This window comes from Vicugna pacos, chromosome 30, assembly GCF_048564905.1.
Source record: "Vicugna pacos chromosome 30, VicPac4, whole genome shotgun sequence".
Taxonomy (NCBI): domain Eukaryota; kingdom Metazoa; phylum Chordata; class Mammalia; order Artiodactyla; family Camelidae; genus Vicugna; species Vicugna pacos.
Window position 1 is genome coordinate 21287117 of NC_133016.1, and position 18416 is coordinate 21305532.

Genomic DNA, 18416 nt, shown 5'->3' on the forward strand with positions numbered 1-18416 from the left:
AATTTGCAAGCATCTGATTTTGACGTCTCTGGATACCTGAAGACTCCCAGCTTTCACATGACCTTTGAGCTCAGCTGCAGATAGGAAAGCTGATAACTCCAGTAACAGGAGAAACCAAAGTCCAAAGATAGGCTAGATTTTCACTAGTTCAGACACCTTAGTTTAGGCATCTGGCTCTTCAGAAAGTTAGTCCATATGAACAACAGATTGAAATCTAAACCTGCTCTCTGAGAGCAAGGAGCTCACACTGCCAGAGGATGGCCATTCCACAAGCATTTCCCGAGTATACACTGCCTTGTCAACATAATAAGGGAAAACGGGTGTATTTCATATTAAGTAATTAGATAACCTTGGTCTTGAAGTCCTAGGTGCTAGGTGTTGAAGATGGGAAAAAAATGAAAAAAGATGGCCTCTGCTCTTGAAGGAATATCATAAAACAGGTCAGACAGGCTTACAAAGAAAGGGAGAATTGACCTCTTAACAATTAAGGCACTTTTGAACCGTGAACACATTATATCTTTCCACTTGCTTAAGTCTTACTTGAAACACTCTCATCAGTGTGTCATAGTCTTCAGCATACACATCGGGCACATTTTTTTTTAGGTTTGTATGTGAGTATTTGTTGGGGTTTTTTTTATATTATTGTAAATGATTCTGGGATTTTTTAATTTACAATTCTAATTAGTCATTGTTACTAGATTTAAGTACAATTGATTTCAGCATATTGACCCTTTATACTGTGACCTTTCTAAACTTACTTATTAGTTTCGGGAGGGCTTTTTCTCAGGGTTTTGTTTTTTTTTTTCTTTTAACTTTCTATGTAAGTAAACATGTTGTCTGTTAATAAAGACAATTTCATTTCTTCCTTTCCAATTTGTATATCTTTTATTTCTTTTTCTTGTCTTATTGCATTGATTAGAACCTGTAGTATAATGTTAAGCAGGGATGGCTAGAGAAGATAAAGCTTGCCTTCCTCCCAGTCACAGGGGCAAAGCAGTCAGTCTTTCAGTATTAAGTATGACGTTAGCTATAGTTTTTTTTGGAGATACTCTTTATCAGGGTGAAGGAATTTTCCTTCTGTCCTTGGTTTGCTGAAAGTTATAATGAATCAGTGTTGGATTTTGTGAGACATTTTTGCTGCATTTATTAAAATAATCATATTATTTTTCCTTTTTTAGTCTGTTGCTATAATGAATTACATTGATTGATTTTTCAAAGTTGAACCAGCCTTGCATTCCTAAAATAAACCACGCTTGGTCGTGATGTATTATCCCTTTGATATATTGCTGAGTTTAATTTGCTAACATTTTGTTGAGAATTGCTTGTCCACGAGGGATATTGATCTGTAATTTTTGTTTCTTGTAGAGTCTTTGTCTGGTTTTGGCATTAGAGTAATCTGACCTCATAAACTGAGTTGGGAAATGTATCCTTCTCTTCTGTTTTCTAAAAGAGATTATGAATTGGTATTAGCTCTTTGTTAAATTGTTGGTAGAATTCACTAAACCATCTGCACCTAGAGTCTTCTTTGTTTTAAACTATGGATCTAATTAGCTTGGTATAGCACCGTTCAGATTATCTGTTTCTTCTAGAGTTAAGTTTTGCTAGTTCACGTAGTTCAAGGAATTGGTCCATTTCAACCGAGTTGTTGAATTTATGGACGTAGAATTGTTCATAATATCCCCTTGTTATTTTTTAATGTCTGTGTGCTCTGTGGTAAGGCCCCCTTTTTATCATTCTTGAATTAACCAAACAGTACTTTCAACAGCTCAAATTCAAATAATTTTGAACCCGTGTCACATCCCAAGTGCTGTGCCAGACACTGCCCCCAGATATATGGAAGCACAGCCTCTGGGGCGGGGGTGGTTACAGTCTAACTGAGTGTGCCATGTATTTATGTCACAGCTCTCAACCCCAAGCCTACATTCCTTTTTTGTTTTTTTCCTGGGCATCAAAGCTGTTTATTCCAAATACAACCACATGTACTGTTTTTCCCAGTATAGATCCCATCTCAGTACAGTGGGCAATTAGGCAATTATTACGCCTTCCTCCTAAGACAAGCACTCAGAGGCAGTGCAGGTCACCTCCTGTGCATTGTAGGCTGTGAGTGGACCAAACAGGAAAATTAAAATGGTAAAAAGTCAGGAGCCTAGAGTAGACCCCCTGCCTCAGCTCTGAGGCTGTTACACCCGCCCTGGTAGCAGGCAGGCTTCTTGTTGGAAGCAACACCTGTTAAGACCCCAGAACTTACCAATACTGCAGCCCCCTAGAGGTTCACAGCTGGAAATGCCATGAAATGCACTGAAAATCCGGGGGAGATGTAACTGACAATCACAGCAGGAAGGCTAATATGTCCACTGTGCTCTTGAGCGCTTTATGGAGCCCTCACGAGTGCCACCTGGCAAGAATTACCATCATCATGACCATCATCCCATTGTCCCTGTTTTACTGGAGAAACTGAGGTACAGACAGGGAAGTGGTCTGCCCAACGTTAGACAGCAGGCTGGCAATGGAGTGCCCTGGGGAGACAGGACAGCAGAGTGACAGGGTGACGGAACCTAGGTTCCTGAATGACCACGAGGAGTGAGGCCACCTGCCAATACAAACAGCTCACCTTGGGACCTATATATGGCAGAGAAATCACCTTCCAGGTTTTTAATCCACTATATTTGGGATTTGCTTTTTTTTCCTTTTAACAGATTAGCCTTTATCTGAATTGAAACACCCCCTCCTAACCAAGGACTGGCTCGCCCTTGCCAGCCCCGCGCCTGGACGCTGCCCCGTCCAGTTTCCCGAGTTTCTCGCTGCAGCAGGTCCTGAGGTTCTGCCCCTGCAGCAGGACAGTTCGATCAGGCGTTCTGATGTTCTGAGCATTTTGCCGTGTTTGTCTGGACTGATTTGCTTAACAATTTTACTATTTCCCGTTTGTGCTGTTTGGTGGTGCAGCCACATCCAGTGATGACAATTTGGAGATGATTTTTCTTCCATCAGTAATCACCACTTTGACATCTATGTGGTAAGAAACGGGGAAGGGGAGGGAGAGGGAAGGAGGGAGGGTGAGAAGGAAGCATAAGAACTGAGGTTTTTTTTAAAGGGGCCAGTGGCCACAGGAACAGGTCCTGCGCCTTCCTCCTCCACGTCTCTGTTTCCGGTCCTGGAAAATCATCCAAGTGGTTCCCCTCCTGGTTTTCCACATGACTAAACCCCACGGGTCTCATCTAATCATACTTGGGGCCGCCTGGCTGCCTCTCCCCAGTTCCTCCAGCCCTGCAGAGCCCGGCAGGGATGCAGACCTGGGCATAGCGCCCACCCCCTCCCACCTGCCTTCCCGCCCTCCCCCCACCCACGCCAAGGAGGGTTCTCGCCGGTGGTCTGAGTGTGGGGCTGGTCTGGGGTCTCCAGACCTCACGACATGGAAGGGTCCTTCCGACTCCTGGCCTGCTTGGTGTGCATCGTCCCAGTGGGTGAGTTTCCCACTCTTCTCTCTGGTCCATGCTCAGAACAGAATAGATGCTCAGAAATTGTTAGACATCCTTGTGCTCAGGGTGGCTGGATTTGCCCAGAGCCCCCAGGTCTGTGGAGAAGGAAGAGCTGTGCTTTGGGTGACAGTGGTGACAGAAACCAGAAGTTCAAGTCCAGGCTTTGCCTTGGGTTCCTGGTGACTTGAGACAGTTCCCGGACTTCTCTGGGCCTCAGCGTCCCCACCTGCAGAAAGGCCGCCTGCCCCACCCTTTGCTGTGAGCGTCCAGGGGGCAATGGGCAAGCCCAGGGGAGGACAGGGAGGCTCTGAACAGACTCAGTGCTGCTGTCTCCCAAGTGCTTTGTGTCTTAACGGGCACAGCCCTGGGAAAGGGGAGGAGGCACATAGCTGTTTGGGGTGAGGGTGGGGATGACTTCACCTGAGAACTAGGGCAAGTGACAGAGGGCGCCCTGACCGCCCAGCAGCAGCCCCGAGAAATGACTGGGGACCCGGCCCCACAGGCTCAAGTCACAACGTCATCAGTCACCTAGCACAAGTTGCTGGTGTCCCTGGAACAGTGTTTCTCAAAAGATGGTCTTGGGCCACCTGTATCAGAATCCCAGGGGAGGCGAGCACTTGTTAAAATGCAGATTCTTCAGCTCCACCCCAGACCCGCAGAATCAGAATATGTCAAGCCTGGGGCCCAGGAATCCGCATTTTCAGCCATCCTCTTGGGTGATTCTGATGCAGGATGCAGTTGAGGGACACTGGGATAAATGACCAATGCAATCCTCGTGAGCCCCTCTGTCCAGTCCCCAGGCCTTTCCTCGACCCCAGCCTGAGATGTCCCTCTGGTAACTGTGCCCCCAGACTCTGTCCGCGCCTCTGTGGGCACAGCCACTGGCCGTCATGTGCCACACGGTGACAGCTCTGACATCATGGTGTTCCGGGCTGTCAGTCAATCTTCCTGGGATGGGGTCTGGTCTGCACGACTGGATTATAAGCTCTCGCTCCTTAGGTACCTGGTCCTTCCTCTCCAGTGTTCAACACGGAGCAGAGTCCCGGGGCTGGTTTGAATGGTAACAGCTGGTACGTTCAGAGTTCTTACTAAGTGCTGGGCGCTTTCCATTAGTAATTCTTATGTTAGCATCCCAATCCTATGAGAAAGGAACTGTTGCATTCCCTTTTCGCAGATGAGAAAACTGAGGCCCAGACTGGTTCAGCGAGCGGTGCGAAGGGGAAGCTGGGCTGTGAACCTGTTGGGGAGGTGGCTCTAGACAGGAGCACACCACCACCTCCCAACCCCGCACTGCCCGCTGTCCCCCCGCAGAGCCCTGGGGTGGGGGGACATGGGGAAGGCGCTTTCTTTCCCCAAGTTGACCTAACTAAGCTGTCTTTCTGGATGATTTGGGTTGGGTCCCTCTTAGAGGGTGGGGCTGGAGGAAGTGACCCTGCCCACACCTGGGGCAGACAGGAGGGCAGGTCAGGGCGCATGCTGACGTCAGAGAAAGCTGTGGATGTTGGCTTGCTGTTCACCAGCTGTGCGGCCCTGGGCAGGTTGCCTGACTTCTCTGAGCCTCGGTAAATTGGGGTCCCCGGCACCTCCTGGGGTGCTGTGAAGGATAACGAGGTCACGGGTGGAAGGCCCCCGGCACAGTCCTGGCGCTCGGCAGTTGTGCAATAAATGGCAGGGGAACATTGCTGAAATTACATCACTTCAGGGAACACTAGGTTAGGGGGTGTTCGTTTTAGTTTGTTTTTCTCTCCTGCTGAAGGTCAGCAGCTGTGCAGCAGTAAACGACAAGACTTAGAGGAAGTATGAGCAGTCACATGCTCGAGAACAAAACCCAAACCACACGAACGCTCCGGCTGTGTGTTGAGATTCCCCAGGGAGGCCACGTGGGAGCCGCGGGGGCCAGCTCGGGGCAGGGGCCCCCTTCTCGTGCCGGCTGTGGCTTCACCCGAGACTGAGGGGTCGGGAACCAGGGTGAACAGGGTCCTGCTTCCTGCAACCCCTCCAGTGCCATTCACCCGAGAGCTTCTCCATGTGGCGGCCGGTCTGGGCAAGTGGCTGGAGCCTGAGGGGCCACAGGCACATGTTGGCCACGGGTCACAGTCTTATCCTTGCCACACCTCTGAGTGCGGGGGCCAAGGCTAGTCCTTGATAAAAGTGAAGTAGGAGAGAGGAGGGCATAGCATAGCTCAGTGGTGGACTGTGTGCTTAGCATGCCCAAGGTCCTGGGTTCAATCCCCAGTCCCTCCATTAAAAAATAAAGCACAAATAAATAAACCTAATTGCCCCCCCAAAAAAAGGAAAGAAAAAATGTTTCAAAAAAAATTTTTTTAAAGGGAAGTGGAAGAAATTGGTCCAGGAGACCCCCCTCTCCCACTTTCCAGACCCTTCTCCCTCATACTGCCCCCTGCCAGCACCCAGTGCCCTGGGGCAGCCCCTGATCTCCCAGGGGCCCATTCCCTCTCCTTCAGCTTCCCCACGGTCTCCTCCCAGATCTGGGTTTAGAAAGCAGGAAGAGTCGGGGAACATGATAGGGGGAGGGGTGGGAAAGACAGTGGTCTGGGAGCTCTGACCACTTAGTGACGTTGGACAAGACCTCCGGTGGTCCCCAGACCTCTGATCGGCGGGTGCAGCAAGCAGCAGCATCACCCTCCAGGAGCGCCCGAGCAGCTCGCTTACGCCTCACCACAGCCCTGCGAAGTGAGCACCCTGGTCCCTGTTTTAGGGAGGCTCGAGGAGGTCAGGTGACTTTTCTGGGATGTCACAGCCTGGGAGGGAACTGGAATCTTCCAGCTGCAAGCCCAGCCCTTTGCACCACCTCCGTGCAGGGGGCGGTGAGCCTCGGAGGAACTTACTTTACCAGCTCTGATCCCCTGCAGAAAAACAAACTGAAAAGGCGAGACAAACCGCAGCAGTCACCCGAGGTCGTGGGCGTGCTTGTTAGGGATGCAGGGAAAGGTCAGGGACTGCGGTCCTGGGTCCAGGAGGAAATGAAGTTGAATGAGGCAGGAGGAGCAGGTGGCTTCTGGTGGCAGCTGCGGCCAGCAGGCTGGACTGAGAAGTCCTACCCCGGGACGGGGAGGGGTGCCCGGAGGGACAGGCTCAATCAGAACTCTGCTTGCCTGTGGCTCAGCACGCCTGTCGGCTCAGGCGAATGGGTCCAGCTCCACAAGCAAGGCTTAAAGGGGAAGCAGGGACAAGCATGGGGTTCACTCACTTGTCCCTGTGCCTCCTGCTTCCCTAGAACCTGCAGGGTCTGATGTGTCCTGAAGGATGGAATCCCTGCTTCCGCTCCCTCCTCTCCCCTCTGGTCTCCACCCCTTTCTCACCTTTTCTCCACTGATAACCTGTCTGGAAAGAACTGCTGAGGGCAGCCTGAGGGGCAGGAGGGGATCTGATGAAAGGACTGGCCCTGCTCAGCCCACACACCTACCTGGGGAGGTTTGGTGGCCAAGATGAGCATCTCTCCTTGGCCCCCAAACACTCTCTCCTGAGCCCCCAGGTGCCACAATGCCCGAGAGGCCACCCTTGGAGTCACTCCCTGAGAACACGCCTGCTAAGCTGCCCAGGTGTCCCCAAGGAGGGCAGCCCCTGAGTGGCGCTCGTCAGACCAGCTGCCCGTCCAGTGGTAATGTCAGCCCCCGGGGTGGGGGTGGGGTGCAGAGCAGGTCTCTGAGGGACCCCAGCTCTGAGGGCCACGACCCTCCAGATCACAACCAGGCAAGTGCCCATCTGCCGTCATCCTTCTCCCCATCAGTGTCCATACACGTTTCCTCCAGAAACCTGTCCCGTGAAGCCCACCCCAGCAGACCTAAGCCTTGTTAAAGCGCCGCTCTGTGAGGTCACCCCACTGGCCATCGCCCCCCACCCCCAGCCACCACCAGGCTCGCTTTCTGTCTGTGATCCGCGGACAGTGACTGCCCATGCTCTGCGATGAACCCGCAGCTTTCTGTCTAGTGAACAGAAGTGCAGTCTCACAGAACACACTGCAAATGAGATAGGGAGGAGCTCCCGTGCACACTCCTGCTTCCCTCCTCCCCAGGGAGCTGGTGGGAATCTGGGCGGCTGCAGCCAAAACCAAGGTTTCTATTTCTGGCCCCACCAGATGCCCCTTCTGCCCCTCCAGGTTCTGCAGATGTTTCTGAATCTGCGTTCTCGTCCCACCCTGGTACCACTGACATGGGACTTTGGGATAACAGGTCCAGGGTGGGTGAACTACCCCTTAGCTGCTGACTCGTGATGAGGATTACGTGGAAGCTGGGGCCCACTGCTGCGGCCCCAGTGCTCCCGCAATGCACATCGTCACCACGCGGAGGCGTGAGGGAGCAGCGTGGGGAGTTGAGTAAATGGCTGCCCTGGACCACCAGAGTCAAGGCATGGGAGCATCTTTCAAAGTAACTTGGTTTTCTAGACAGCTAATGGCTTCTTTTTAAGTACCTGAGAGTGTTTCAATTAATTTCATATTGACATATTTCTAAAATGCTTTATAGACTTCTTTGCCATCTTTATCCAACTATCATTTGTGGACATAGACTTTTAAACTTGAAAGTCACCTTACAAACATCTATAGACATTTCACGGATGAGTGCATTGAAGCCAGGGAGCTATGGGGACTCTCCTAAGCTCACAAAGTCAGGGTCACTCTAGCCAGGGCTGCAGCCCCAGGCAGACCCCTGAGACCCCATCTGAGGGGTGCACCTCTCATGGCAATGAACCTTCCCAAGGAGACCCAGGTCACGGCCGTGAGCACCTGCTCCACTAGCTTGCTGCGCATGGTGATGCCTCGAGGCCCTCTGCGCTTACTCCTCCTCTCAATGGTCCCTTTTGTGCTGAACTCCTACCACTTCTTATTATATTTACTGACACTTCCTCCTTGACCGAATGCTGGTTATCCTCTCTTGCTGCTTTCAGAGGACCCACAAACAAAACACACTTTCTCGCTTTTCAATCTGTATTGCCCTAGGCTGGAAAGCAAAGTGAACAAACTCGTTAGAATTGTGTATAAATGAAAAACAAACAGTGGCTGAGATTTGAAACATACTCAAGAGGCCACTGACGGTCACCGCAACTGTATCCTCAACATCCTGCACAGTGTCCAGCACACGGCGGGTCCTCAGTAAACATCTATCGAGTGAATAAGTACAAGAATCAGTGACTAGCCTTCAGGTGAGTTAAGGGCAAATCATTACACGTGGTCTCAGGTGCCAAGCTGAGCGGCAGATGGTACAGTGTTGGGTGTCAGTGTCCTGACCCCCCGCTGCATCACCTTGAGTTGCACATCCAGAGCCCTCCTCCTTCTCCATCACTGGTTAACACTGCTACCCTGCTCTCGCTGGTCCCACTCTCTTTGCAGTGCTAGTGAAAGAGGGGACTAACATCACTCTGCGTTCGCTGAGTGTCAGTACTGTACTGTGCCAGTGACCTGCCAGAGTGACTTCATTCCATCCTCAGTGCTGTGGGCCTCCTGTTGACCCCGGAGGTTGACAGCCACGAGGCAGGGAGGGTAGAGATCCTACAAAAACAGGGCCGTGGTTCCAGTCCAGGAGCTGTCCCTGTCGTATCCTAAGAGACATGCAGGAGCTGCCACAGGGAATGTAAACAGGAGACTGAGGCGCTTGGATTCCCACCAAGGCAAATGCATTTGCTCCCTGTGCAACTCCCGTTGGGCCTTCCCACCCTCACCTCAAGTCCCCTGGGTGGACTCACCCAAAGGTCTCTGTGTGAACGTGAGCCCAGGTGCCCGCCCCTTGGAACGCCATTCCGCTGGTAAACATGAAACACAGATCTCACCTTACTGGGAGCCAAGACTGTCACACTTGGTGAAAGGGCCTCTGTGTGCCCTCCCCGCTCCCAGAGCAAAGCTCCCCCAGGGAGGGAGTGGCCCTGGCCTGTCACTTGTACCGGATGTCAGGATGCGCCCAAACTGGTCTGTCATCCTCAAGCAGGACAAGTCCCCCAGGGACAAGGTGAGAAAGTGACCCACCGTAGCAGAAGCCTGCTTCTGCTTCCCGCTGGGCAAGTGGCCTCGCCAAGTCCCTAGGGCTCTCTGAGCTGCAGATTCCCCTTCTTGAAAAGGGGGCTAATGACAGCACTCCATGGGCTGTTGTGCATCTGGAATAAGATGAGGACTGTCTCCCGACTCACCCCCAGAGCATTACGCCCCGCAACCTCTGCGCTGATGTCCATACCTACAGCTTGCCCTTTGCCTAGAATGCCTTCAGTCTACCTCAGGGCTTAGCAAATCCCACTCCTTTCTCAAGGCTCTCATTGGTCCTCCAATGAAGCCCTGCTGTCTCCTATCCGTGCACCTCTTCCCCTGGGCCCCACCCACCCTCTCCCACCAACCCCGGCAGCCTCCCTGCTTCTCTCTCATGGCGATTCCATTCAGTGTCAATTAGTATGTGGCGGGCATGGTGGTGGGTCACAGCAGCACAAGTATGACCCCCCCCCACATGGTCCCTGCCCTCCCAGAGCTTCTGGGTGCCTGGGCAAGACAGGCTTGGGGCTCGAGGAAGACCTCCTGCTATAGGATGACTCCGTGGAGGCCTCCGGGTGATTAGGAGGGAGCTGGTGAGTGAAGGGGGCCAGGAAATATGTTCAGACAGAGGGAACACTGATCGTGTCTCTCATTAGAGCACCTGCAGGCTGCAGTGTTAAATGCGTGTTCATGGATCTCACTCCCTTTCCGAGCTGTGAGCTCCAATAGGCGAATAAGTTATTCTGTTGCAGTTTGCAACCCAGTTCCTGGCTTAGAGTGGAGATGTGTCTGATTAATGTTTGTCAATCGATGAATAGACAATTGCAAACAATCCCTGGGGAATTGGTCCCTGGCTCTGTGATGTCTGTGAGATGCAGGAGGTCAGAGGAGGCTGAGGTCACAGAGGATGGGAATGCAGGGGCTGAACCTCCAGATCGGGAGACACTTTCTGCAGCTAGAAGTACTGACAGAACCAGCATAACCTTCAGAAAGGGATTCTCAAATTTGGAACAAAGTCCTTTGATTATTAATAACTGAGCAAACAAGCTCTAACTAGGGATAAATGTCAAGTCCCCCACTTTGGCTCAAAAGCATAATTCCATTTGTACAGAAGAAAAGAACTTGGCTTAGAAGCAGGCTATGTGGGGAGGTTTTATTTCATTGCAAGTGTGGTCAGTCCCAAAGTGGGGTTTTATATGAGGCATATCTCACACAACCCTATTTGCACCACACTCCGCCTGGCCCAGCACACCTGGAGCCCCCAGGGGGTCAACACACTACACTGCAGGGGAGAGTACCAAGAGGGCAGTGAGGATGGAGAGGGGCAGGTGAGGGACTGGGACCTCCCCCAGAGAAGGAAAGCCTTACTGGGTCCGAGATGTCCATGATGGGATCCTGGAAGAGCCATCACAGACAGGGAACGTGAATGCTCCAAAGAGCAGCAGTGGTCATGCTGGGGGCAGGAGCCAGGGGTTCTGTGCAGAAGGGAAGTCCTGACATGCAGACTATTCACAGATGAGATGAGTTCTCTGGAGGGTGGTCTGTCAGCTGGGGGTGGAGGGGATTCCTGCCCAAGGCACGAGGAGAGCTACCCCAAAGAGCACTGAACTTGGAGTCAGAAAATCTGGGTTTCTCCCACCTTCAACCTGTGTGACTCTGGGCCTTCGTTTCCTCATCTGTAACAGTATCTGCCTTGCCTTTTCCCCCAGAGTGTTTTCAGGGTCATGGGATATGATGCATGTGAAAGAACCAGGTCAGTTGCAAAGCCCTTCGAAAATACAAGGGTAGTTTTTAACATTCCCTGTGAAGATCCCTTCCGTGAACTGCACTTGGGCGCCAGACACTAAGCCTGCCCTCCTGCCCCGGGTCCTGATCCTCCCAGAACTGACACCCATCCACCCATCCGGTTCACCCCTCCCTCAAAGCAGCACACATACGCAACAAAACCCGCAGAGGCTCACCAGCCCTCCGTAGGCTGGAGGCAGAATGCAGCTTCCAGGCCTCAGCTTAACCATCCTTCAGAGGCTCACAGCATAGGAGGCGAGGAAACTTGAGCCCAAAGGCTCTTGTGCAAAGCAAGTAGACAGAATAAACACCCACTCTTCTTCATCTTCCAGCTCCCTGTCTGAGCGCCGGCCTTTCGGGAAGCCTACTTGTGTTGACCCGGATGGTAGGAGGAATCTCATCACCCAACTCAACACATCAGTTTCGAAACATACCACTCCCTCCCAAGGCCTCAGTTTCCCCTCTGTAAATGAGAGTGTTGGTCTCCTTGGATCAGCCCCAAGGTTCCTTGCCCTTAGAGCACTAGGGTGCCCTATGGAGTCAGGCATTCCTGAGTTTGAACATCTGCTTGCCTCATCCTAGCTGTGTGACCTCAGGCAATTACTCAACCTCTCTGCGCCTCGGTTTATGAACGCATAACCCAGGGAAAACTCTGCTTACCTCTAGGATCATTTGTGAGAACTAAAAGAGATACTACCAGGAGCTTGCTCAACACAGAGGTGCACAGTAAGTGCTTTTATTACCACCGTGGCGGGGAGGGGGAGCGGAGAAGGGGTCTTGGGACTTAACTGTAACGACAGGATCCCAGGGCTTTCCTGCAGCGGGGCAGGTTTTGATGGGGAAGAAGTCGGGGTCACTGGGCTTGTAGATGAGGTAGGACCGAACCCGAGGTGGGGGGAAATAGTCCCACGGAAGTCGGGGGGCGGGTCCAGGTACCTAGAAAGTCATGGGAGTCAAGGGCACGGGAGATTCTTCTGAAGTCCTGGAGTGGGTTTCCAGACGCCCCCCGTCCGGGGGTGGGAAGGGCGGCTCCTGAGTCCTGGGGTCTTCAGACCGCCCCCGCGAGGGTGCGGGCAAGTCTGACGGCCGCGCGGCCCCCGCCCGCAGGTGCGCCGGCGCAGCGCTGGTCCATGCAGGTGCCGGCCGAGGCGAGCGCGGCGGCGGGCGAGGCGGCCGTGCTGCCCTGCACCTTCACGCACCCGCACCGCCACTACGACGGGCCGCTCACGGCCATCTGGCGCTCAGGCGAGCCGTACGCGGGCCCGCAGGTGTTCCGGTGCGCGGCGGCGCGGGGCAGCGAGCTGTGCCAGACGGCGCTCAGCCTGCACGGCCGCTTCCGGCTGCTCGGCAACCCGCGCCGCAACGACCTGTCGCTGCGCATCGAGCGCCTGGCGCTGGCCGACGACGGCCGCTACTTCTGCCGCGTCGAGTTCGCCGGCGACGTCCACGACCGCTACGAGAGCCGCCACGGCATCCGGCTCCGCGTGACCGGTGAGCGCGGCGCGGGGCCCGGGGGCGGCGGGGAGGGGAGGGGAGGGCCCCGCGCCTCGGTCCCTCCCCGCCTTCCCCGCGCGTCCGAGCGCTCCCTAGGTCGAAAGGGGTGCAACAGGCACACCCCTCTCTCTGGAGCAGGGGGCCTCACACCTGGCGATGGCTCCAAGCCACCCGGGAACTTGTTAAAAATGCCGAATCCTGGCCCCAGGAAGGGCTGGGCTCCTAGAGAATGAATGGTCCCCAGCAGCTGTCAGACTAGGATGGAAAAGAACGAGGAACCGTAATCCCAAATACAGCAAGGACTGCATGGGCCTTGTGCGCTAATGGGGAGCACAGGGAGCCCGCCAAGTGCCCGGCACTTCGCTAGACCCTGACGTATAAAGACGTGGGAACCAGGATCCTAGGGAGGTGCTTCTCTGCTCTGGCTGCGCGTTGGAACGACCCAGGGAGCTCCTGAAACCCCGGACCCTTGGGGAGTTCTGGCTCTGCCGAGAATCCCCCATGTGCCCTTGCGCTGGCTGGGCCGGCTGTCGTTCGTGCAGTTCAGTTTCTTCCCTCGGTCCGCCTCAGTCCCACGGTCCCACGGATTCAGTGAAGCCATCTCAACTCTAGATCTTGGTGAGGCTGTCTGGGCGTGGAAGGTGACCTCGAAATCACTCCAGCACATTGCCCCTAGTCCTGACCTACAGCAGTAATAACAACGTTCAGTGAGCACGCGTGCCCTAGCCCAGGCACCCCCACATGTATTAACTTGTCAGATTTCCCTGGCCCCGTAAAGTAAGTGATCCCCATTTTACACGTGGAGAAACTGAGGCACAGAGCGGCGGGAAAACATGCCCAAGGCCACACCTGTGTTGGGACCCTGGCAGCCTGGCGCAGGCGCGCCTCCTCCTTCCTCTCCATCCCCCATCTCCCCCCCCCCCTCCTCCAGCTCTCCTGGCGGAGCGGACGGGGAGGGCTGCCCCTTGCCCTTGCCTCCCGTTTGCCTGCGCCGCTCTGACCGCGCTTCGCTTTCTCCCCGGCCCGCCTCGGCCGCCTCCCGCAGCCGCCCCGCGGATCGTCAACATCTCGGTGCTGCCGGGCCCGGCGCACGCCTTCCACGCGCTCTGCACGGCCGAAGGGGAGCCGCCGCCCGCCCTCGCCTGGTCCGGCCCGGCCCTGGGCAGCAACGGCTCGGCCGGCGTGCGGGGCCCGGCTCAGGATCGCGGCCACCAGGTGACTGCCGAGCTGCCGGCGCTGGCCCACGACGGCCGCTACACGTGCACAGCCTCCAACAGCCTGGGCCGAGCCGAAGCCAGCGTCTACTTGTTCCGTTTCCGCGGCGCCTCCGGGGCCTCGGCGATCGCCCTCCCGCTGGGCGCCCTCGGCCTCAAGGCGCTGCTGCTGCTCGGCGTCCTGGCCGCCCTCGCTGCCGCCCGCCGCCGCCTCGGTGGGTGCGCCCTCCGGCCAGGGTGGGTGCGAGGGGGAGGGCGGGACTCCCCTCCAGGCTGACCGCCTGGCATGACACAACCGAAACATGACCTACATCATCTCACTTCCCTCTCCCTGCAGACCGCCTAGGAGGAGAGAACCAGCGTGAGCCCACTCTGCAGTCAGGAAGCTGAGGCCAGAGAGGTTAGGGAACTTGCCCTCTAGCCTAAAGTCACAGAGATACAGAGCCAGACAGTATAGCTCTGGAGCCCACCCCTTTGCCAGCGCCCCATAAATGACATCCCGAAGGGCTCTGACCACACACAGGCTTTCCTTGTGTTACAAGCGTCCTGAGCACCTTCTACGTGCTGTGTAGGTGCTAGGAATACAGAGAGGAGTCAGACACAGCTCCCTGCCCTTGAACAGGATGCCAGGGAGTAAGCATTTGGTTATGGTCTGCAGAGAGAGATGCAGTCAGCCCAGGTACCGCAGAAGCCCAGAGTATGGCCTCACTCTGGAGGGCAGCTGGACAGGAGCCAGGAGGGAAGGCTTTACACAGGCAAGGGGAGGCGAAATCCGAAGCTCTAAGCAGGAGGGAGCTGGGAGAACAGGGGCTCAGCGTCTTCCTAGCAGAGGGAACAGCACGTGGGGAGCGTGGAAGCCTGAACGAGCAGGCTGTCTTCAGAGAGCTGCAGGTGGCCCCTCAGAACTCTGGCTGCGCTGGATGAGACCTTGCTCTGTGCCCCAGAGAGGGCCCTCCCAGAGCCTCTCGGACCACCCGGGTCAGCAGCGCCAGCCTCCAGCTCCGTGGGATGAAATCTCGAATTTGTCACAGTTGCACTGATTGCCATCTATGCTGGGGCCACGCTGGCTTTCTCGCCTGGTCTCCAAAGTCGCCAAGCGTTCTGTGCTTGGGGGGCCTCAGAAAAGCAGGTTCTTCTGTTAGGCCCACTCCTCCCTCCCCCTCCTCCTCGGGAACTCCAGTCTTTCAGGTCACTTCTTCACATCCTGCTGGCTAGATGTCCGCTCTTCAGACTACTCTCCACAGTGGGGTGGGTGGATGGCAGGGCTTGTGGCCTGGAGGCTGCCATGGAGATTCATGCCTCCTCTCTCTTTGTCCCCCACACAGAGCACCCAGTCACGCAGGACACCCCACCGCGGTAAGTGAGCTACCCCTGCTCCTCTTGGACCTTTCTCCTCTTGGTGTCTGTCCAAGTGAGGGCCTGTATTGAAGGAGAAACATTCTAAGAGACCTGGGGCCAGGTTGGGAAGGTTTGTCTCAGATGCTGGTGAGAGGCGGGAGGGGGGTGACCGCCTTCCAGGACCCACTCGGCAGGCTCAGCGCTCTTAAGTCCACGCCCCACGGTGCCCGAGGGCTGGCAGAGCCACGTCGCCGGCCCAGGCCCCTCCCTGCAGCCACCTGCTCAGCGATCCCCCACGTTCTGGAATCCTCGTGCAAAGGCCCTTTCCTTTGCTCATCTACTACCACACCAAGGCACCTAAATCAGAAAACTGTTGTTCAAATATCTGTTGAGTCCCTACCAAGCCCCAGGCACTGCTCTGGATGCTAAATGTACAGCCAAAATCCCCGACTTCAGAGAACTCAGTTTACTGTGAAGAATTTTCATAAACACATTAACCAGAAATCTTAGATTCTAAAATAAGAGCTGTGGGGAAAATGGACCAGGTGATGGAGGAAAGCGCCAGGGGAGGGAGATGCCGCTGGGCTCCGAGGACACTGAGGAGACCTGAGGCGGGAGCCAGGTGGGCAGACAAGGGTGGTGGCGGCAATCCGGAGGAGAAGGCTCTAGGAAGGCTGCAGGGAGACCAGGAAATAGGCAGGGAGGGCGGGCAGGCTGTGGGATGTGTGCTGAGTGCGATGGGAAGTCCCTGAATGGTTTTAAGCAGATGAGTGGCCCCCTCTGAACAGGAGTCGGGGCAGGAGACCTGTGAGGGGCTGAGGATGCTTGGTTGCTTGAATGAAGAGGGGGCGGGGCAATGGGGCAGCCAGAGGCAGGCCTGGCCAGAGGAGGGGGGGGTGGGGGGCAGCACAAACAAGGGAGGGAGCCGGCAAGTCTGAAGCTGGAACCTTGGGTGCCACTTCCTGAGCTGAAGATGAAGAGAGAGTAGGGGGTGGGGATCGCCCGACCACTGTCGACATTTAGTTTTGAGATGCTCGTGAGGCCACCCCAAAAGTCAGGAAAGCATTTGGAGCTCAGGAGGCCCGATCTGGAGGTCAGGACCCCAGAAGTCAGGACCCCAGAGGAGGTTTTTGAAGCCACAGAGGAGATCCCTTCGGGAAGACAGAGGGTCTGTGGTCTGGGATCTGTCACCCAGGTAGTCCCCTCCCTGTTCCCCAAGTTCTGCCGCTGTCCCACCTCCAACCTTCATTTAGTCTCCAGTCCCTGTTGGAGGGGGGCCCCCGACACCCATCTCACCCCTCCTTCCTGCCCCTTGCTGGGCTGTGGTTTGGGCAGTCCGGGACCCCTCCTGACTGAGGGATCAGCCAACTTTCTCCTGTCCACAGGCCCCAGGCTCAGGAGTCCAACTATGAAAACTTGAGCCAGATGAGCCCCAGGGGCCCACGGGCAGCCACGTGTTCACCGTGAGGAGCCCTGCAGCCACCGACATCCACTGGTCTCCATGCGGCGTGAAGGCCAACCTGAGGCTGGGCTGGGATGGCCCTTCCTGACTCCCAGGCACCTTGGCAGCCCCAGCCAGGCAGCACTCCAAAGGCGGCCAGGACCCTACTCACAGAGGCTCAGTGGTCCCCTACGTGGACATTTGTCCCCAAGTCCCAGCAATATTTCTGTCATTGGTGCTGCATTTTGAAAGGGGGGTGGGGGCACGTGTGCATGCATGACCTCAAGCTTCTGGAAAGCTCCTCTCACCATTTCTTACCTAGAACACCACAGTCAAGCTGGCAGGACACTGGTCAGAGGGTGTCGAGGCCCAGGCTCCGTCCTGGCTCTGTCACCGACTTGCTGTGTGGACCAAGGCATTTTTCACCTCTGTGGGTCTCAAAACTCGTCCACTGTTGAACATGGATAATATTCTCCCCTCCTGGCTCAGGACTATCAGGGTGTAAGGAAGTAGTGGACGTGAGGGACTTTGGGAAATACGAAGTCACCTAGGGATGTGACTGAAGGGTGTTTCAGGCCCCTCCTTGCAGGGCAGTCTCGGGACGTGCAGCCCTGGACGAGTGTGCCGGCCTCACTGAGAGTGAGGATTCCAGAGAGCAAAACTGGCGCTGGGCTGGGCTCTGGCCCCAGGAGCATCAAGGTGACAGCAAGGGGAAGCCTGGCGTCCCTGCCCTGGGGCCTTCTCTGTGGCTGCCCCACACTCTTTGCCCACCTCTTACCCCATCTGCTGCTCTGCACTGCCTTCATCTGGGAAAGGAAACAAAGCATCTTCTGGACGCATCTGGAATCCACCGTCCTTAAGGACCAAAAGCTGGGAGGTGTGAGGGGGACACCACCGGTGTCCGTAGATGAAGCAGCTGCGGTCGGGGCCCTCTGCCACCTGCACCCTCCCTGGATGTGCACGAGCCAGAAACACCAGCGGTTTACTCCCATTTGCACAAGGGCTGCCAGGCTGACTGCAGGGTGCTGCCTTCCCCCCTCACACTTCAGTGCACCTTTTAGCTCCTGCAGTGCAGTCCTTGGGGGCAGAGAGAGGGGGAGGAGTGTGCTTGGGACTCGAGTGAGCTGGCAAGAGGAAAAGGCCACAGAGGTAGGGAACTGAAGGGGCAGTGGGAACAAACTTTCTTTCCTTCGGAGCTTTTCCAGAAGCTGCAGTGGTACCCAGAGTCACTGGACTGAGCACAGGGTCCTCTCTGATGCCTTCCGGGGACACGGCCTGAAGGCTGCGGGATCGTTAACAAGCAGGGTAGCGGGTTACGAGGGTTCCTCTCCTCACTGGAGCCTTCACCAGGGCACAGGGGTGATGGCGGCTCATGGTTAACTCGGGATTTATCCAGGAGCCTGTCTGAGCTGTGAAGAGGTCAGAGGAGTTGGCATTTGTACCTCTTTGTACAGGGTACTTACTCTGTGATTTGGGGCACTTCTGTGGAGAATCTTGTGTCATCAGGGAAGGACACAGGGATGGTGCGTCTTAGAACATCTGCCTGGTCTTTGAGGCCAGTTTCAGAGCCAAGATAAGCAGTGATAGGAATTGTTTTTTATGCATCTGTTTTGTGCTAGCGGTTGGGCCAGGTGTTTGGGGGTATAGAGATGAATAAGGCATGTGTATCAGTCCGGCTGGGTTAGGTTGTGCTGTAG

General features: G+C 55.3%; 1 protein-coding gene across 1 annotated transcript; it reads left to right on the forward strand.

Moving 5' to 3' along the window:
- Positions 1-3409: 3409 nt before the first annotated feature.
- SIGLEC15 (sialic acid binding Ig like lectin 15) lies at positions 3410-16805 on the forward strand. The gene is made up of 6 exons (XM_072952374.1): positions 3410-3461; positions 11899-11958; positions 12340-12723; positions 13772-14155; positions 15266-15296; positions 16664-16805. The coding sequence occupies exons 1-6, from the start codon at positions 3410-3412 to the stop codon at positions 16743-16745; spliced, it is 993 nt and encodes a 330-aa protein (XP_072808475.1). The 3' UTR covers positions 16746-16805.
- The last annotated feature ends 1611 nt before the right edge of the window (positions 16806-18416 follow it).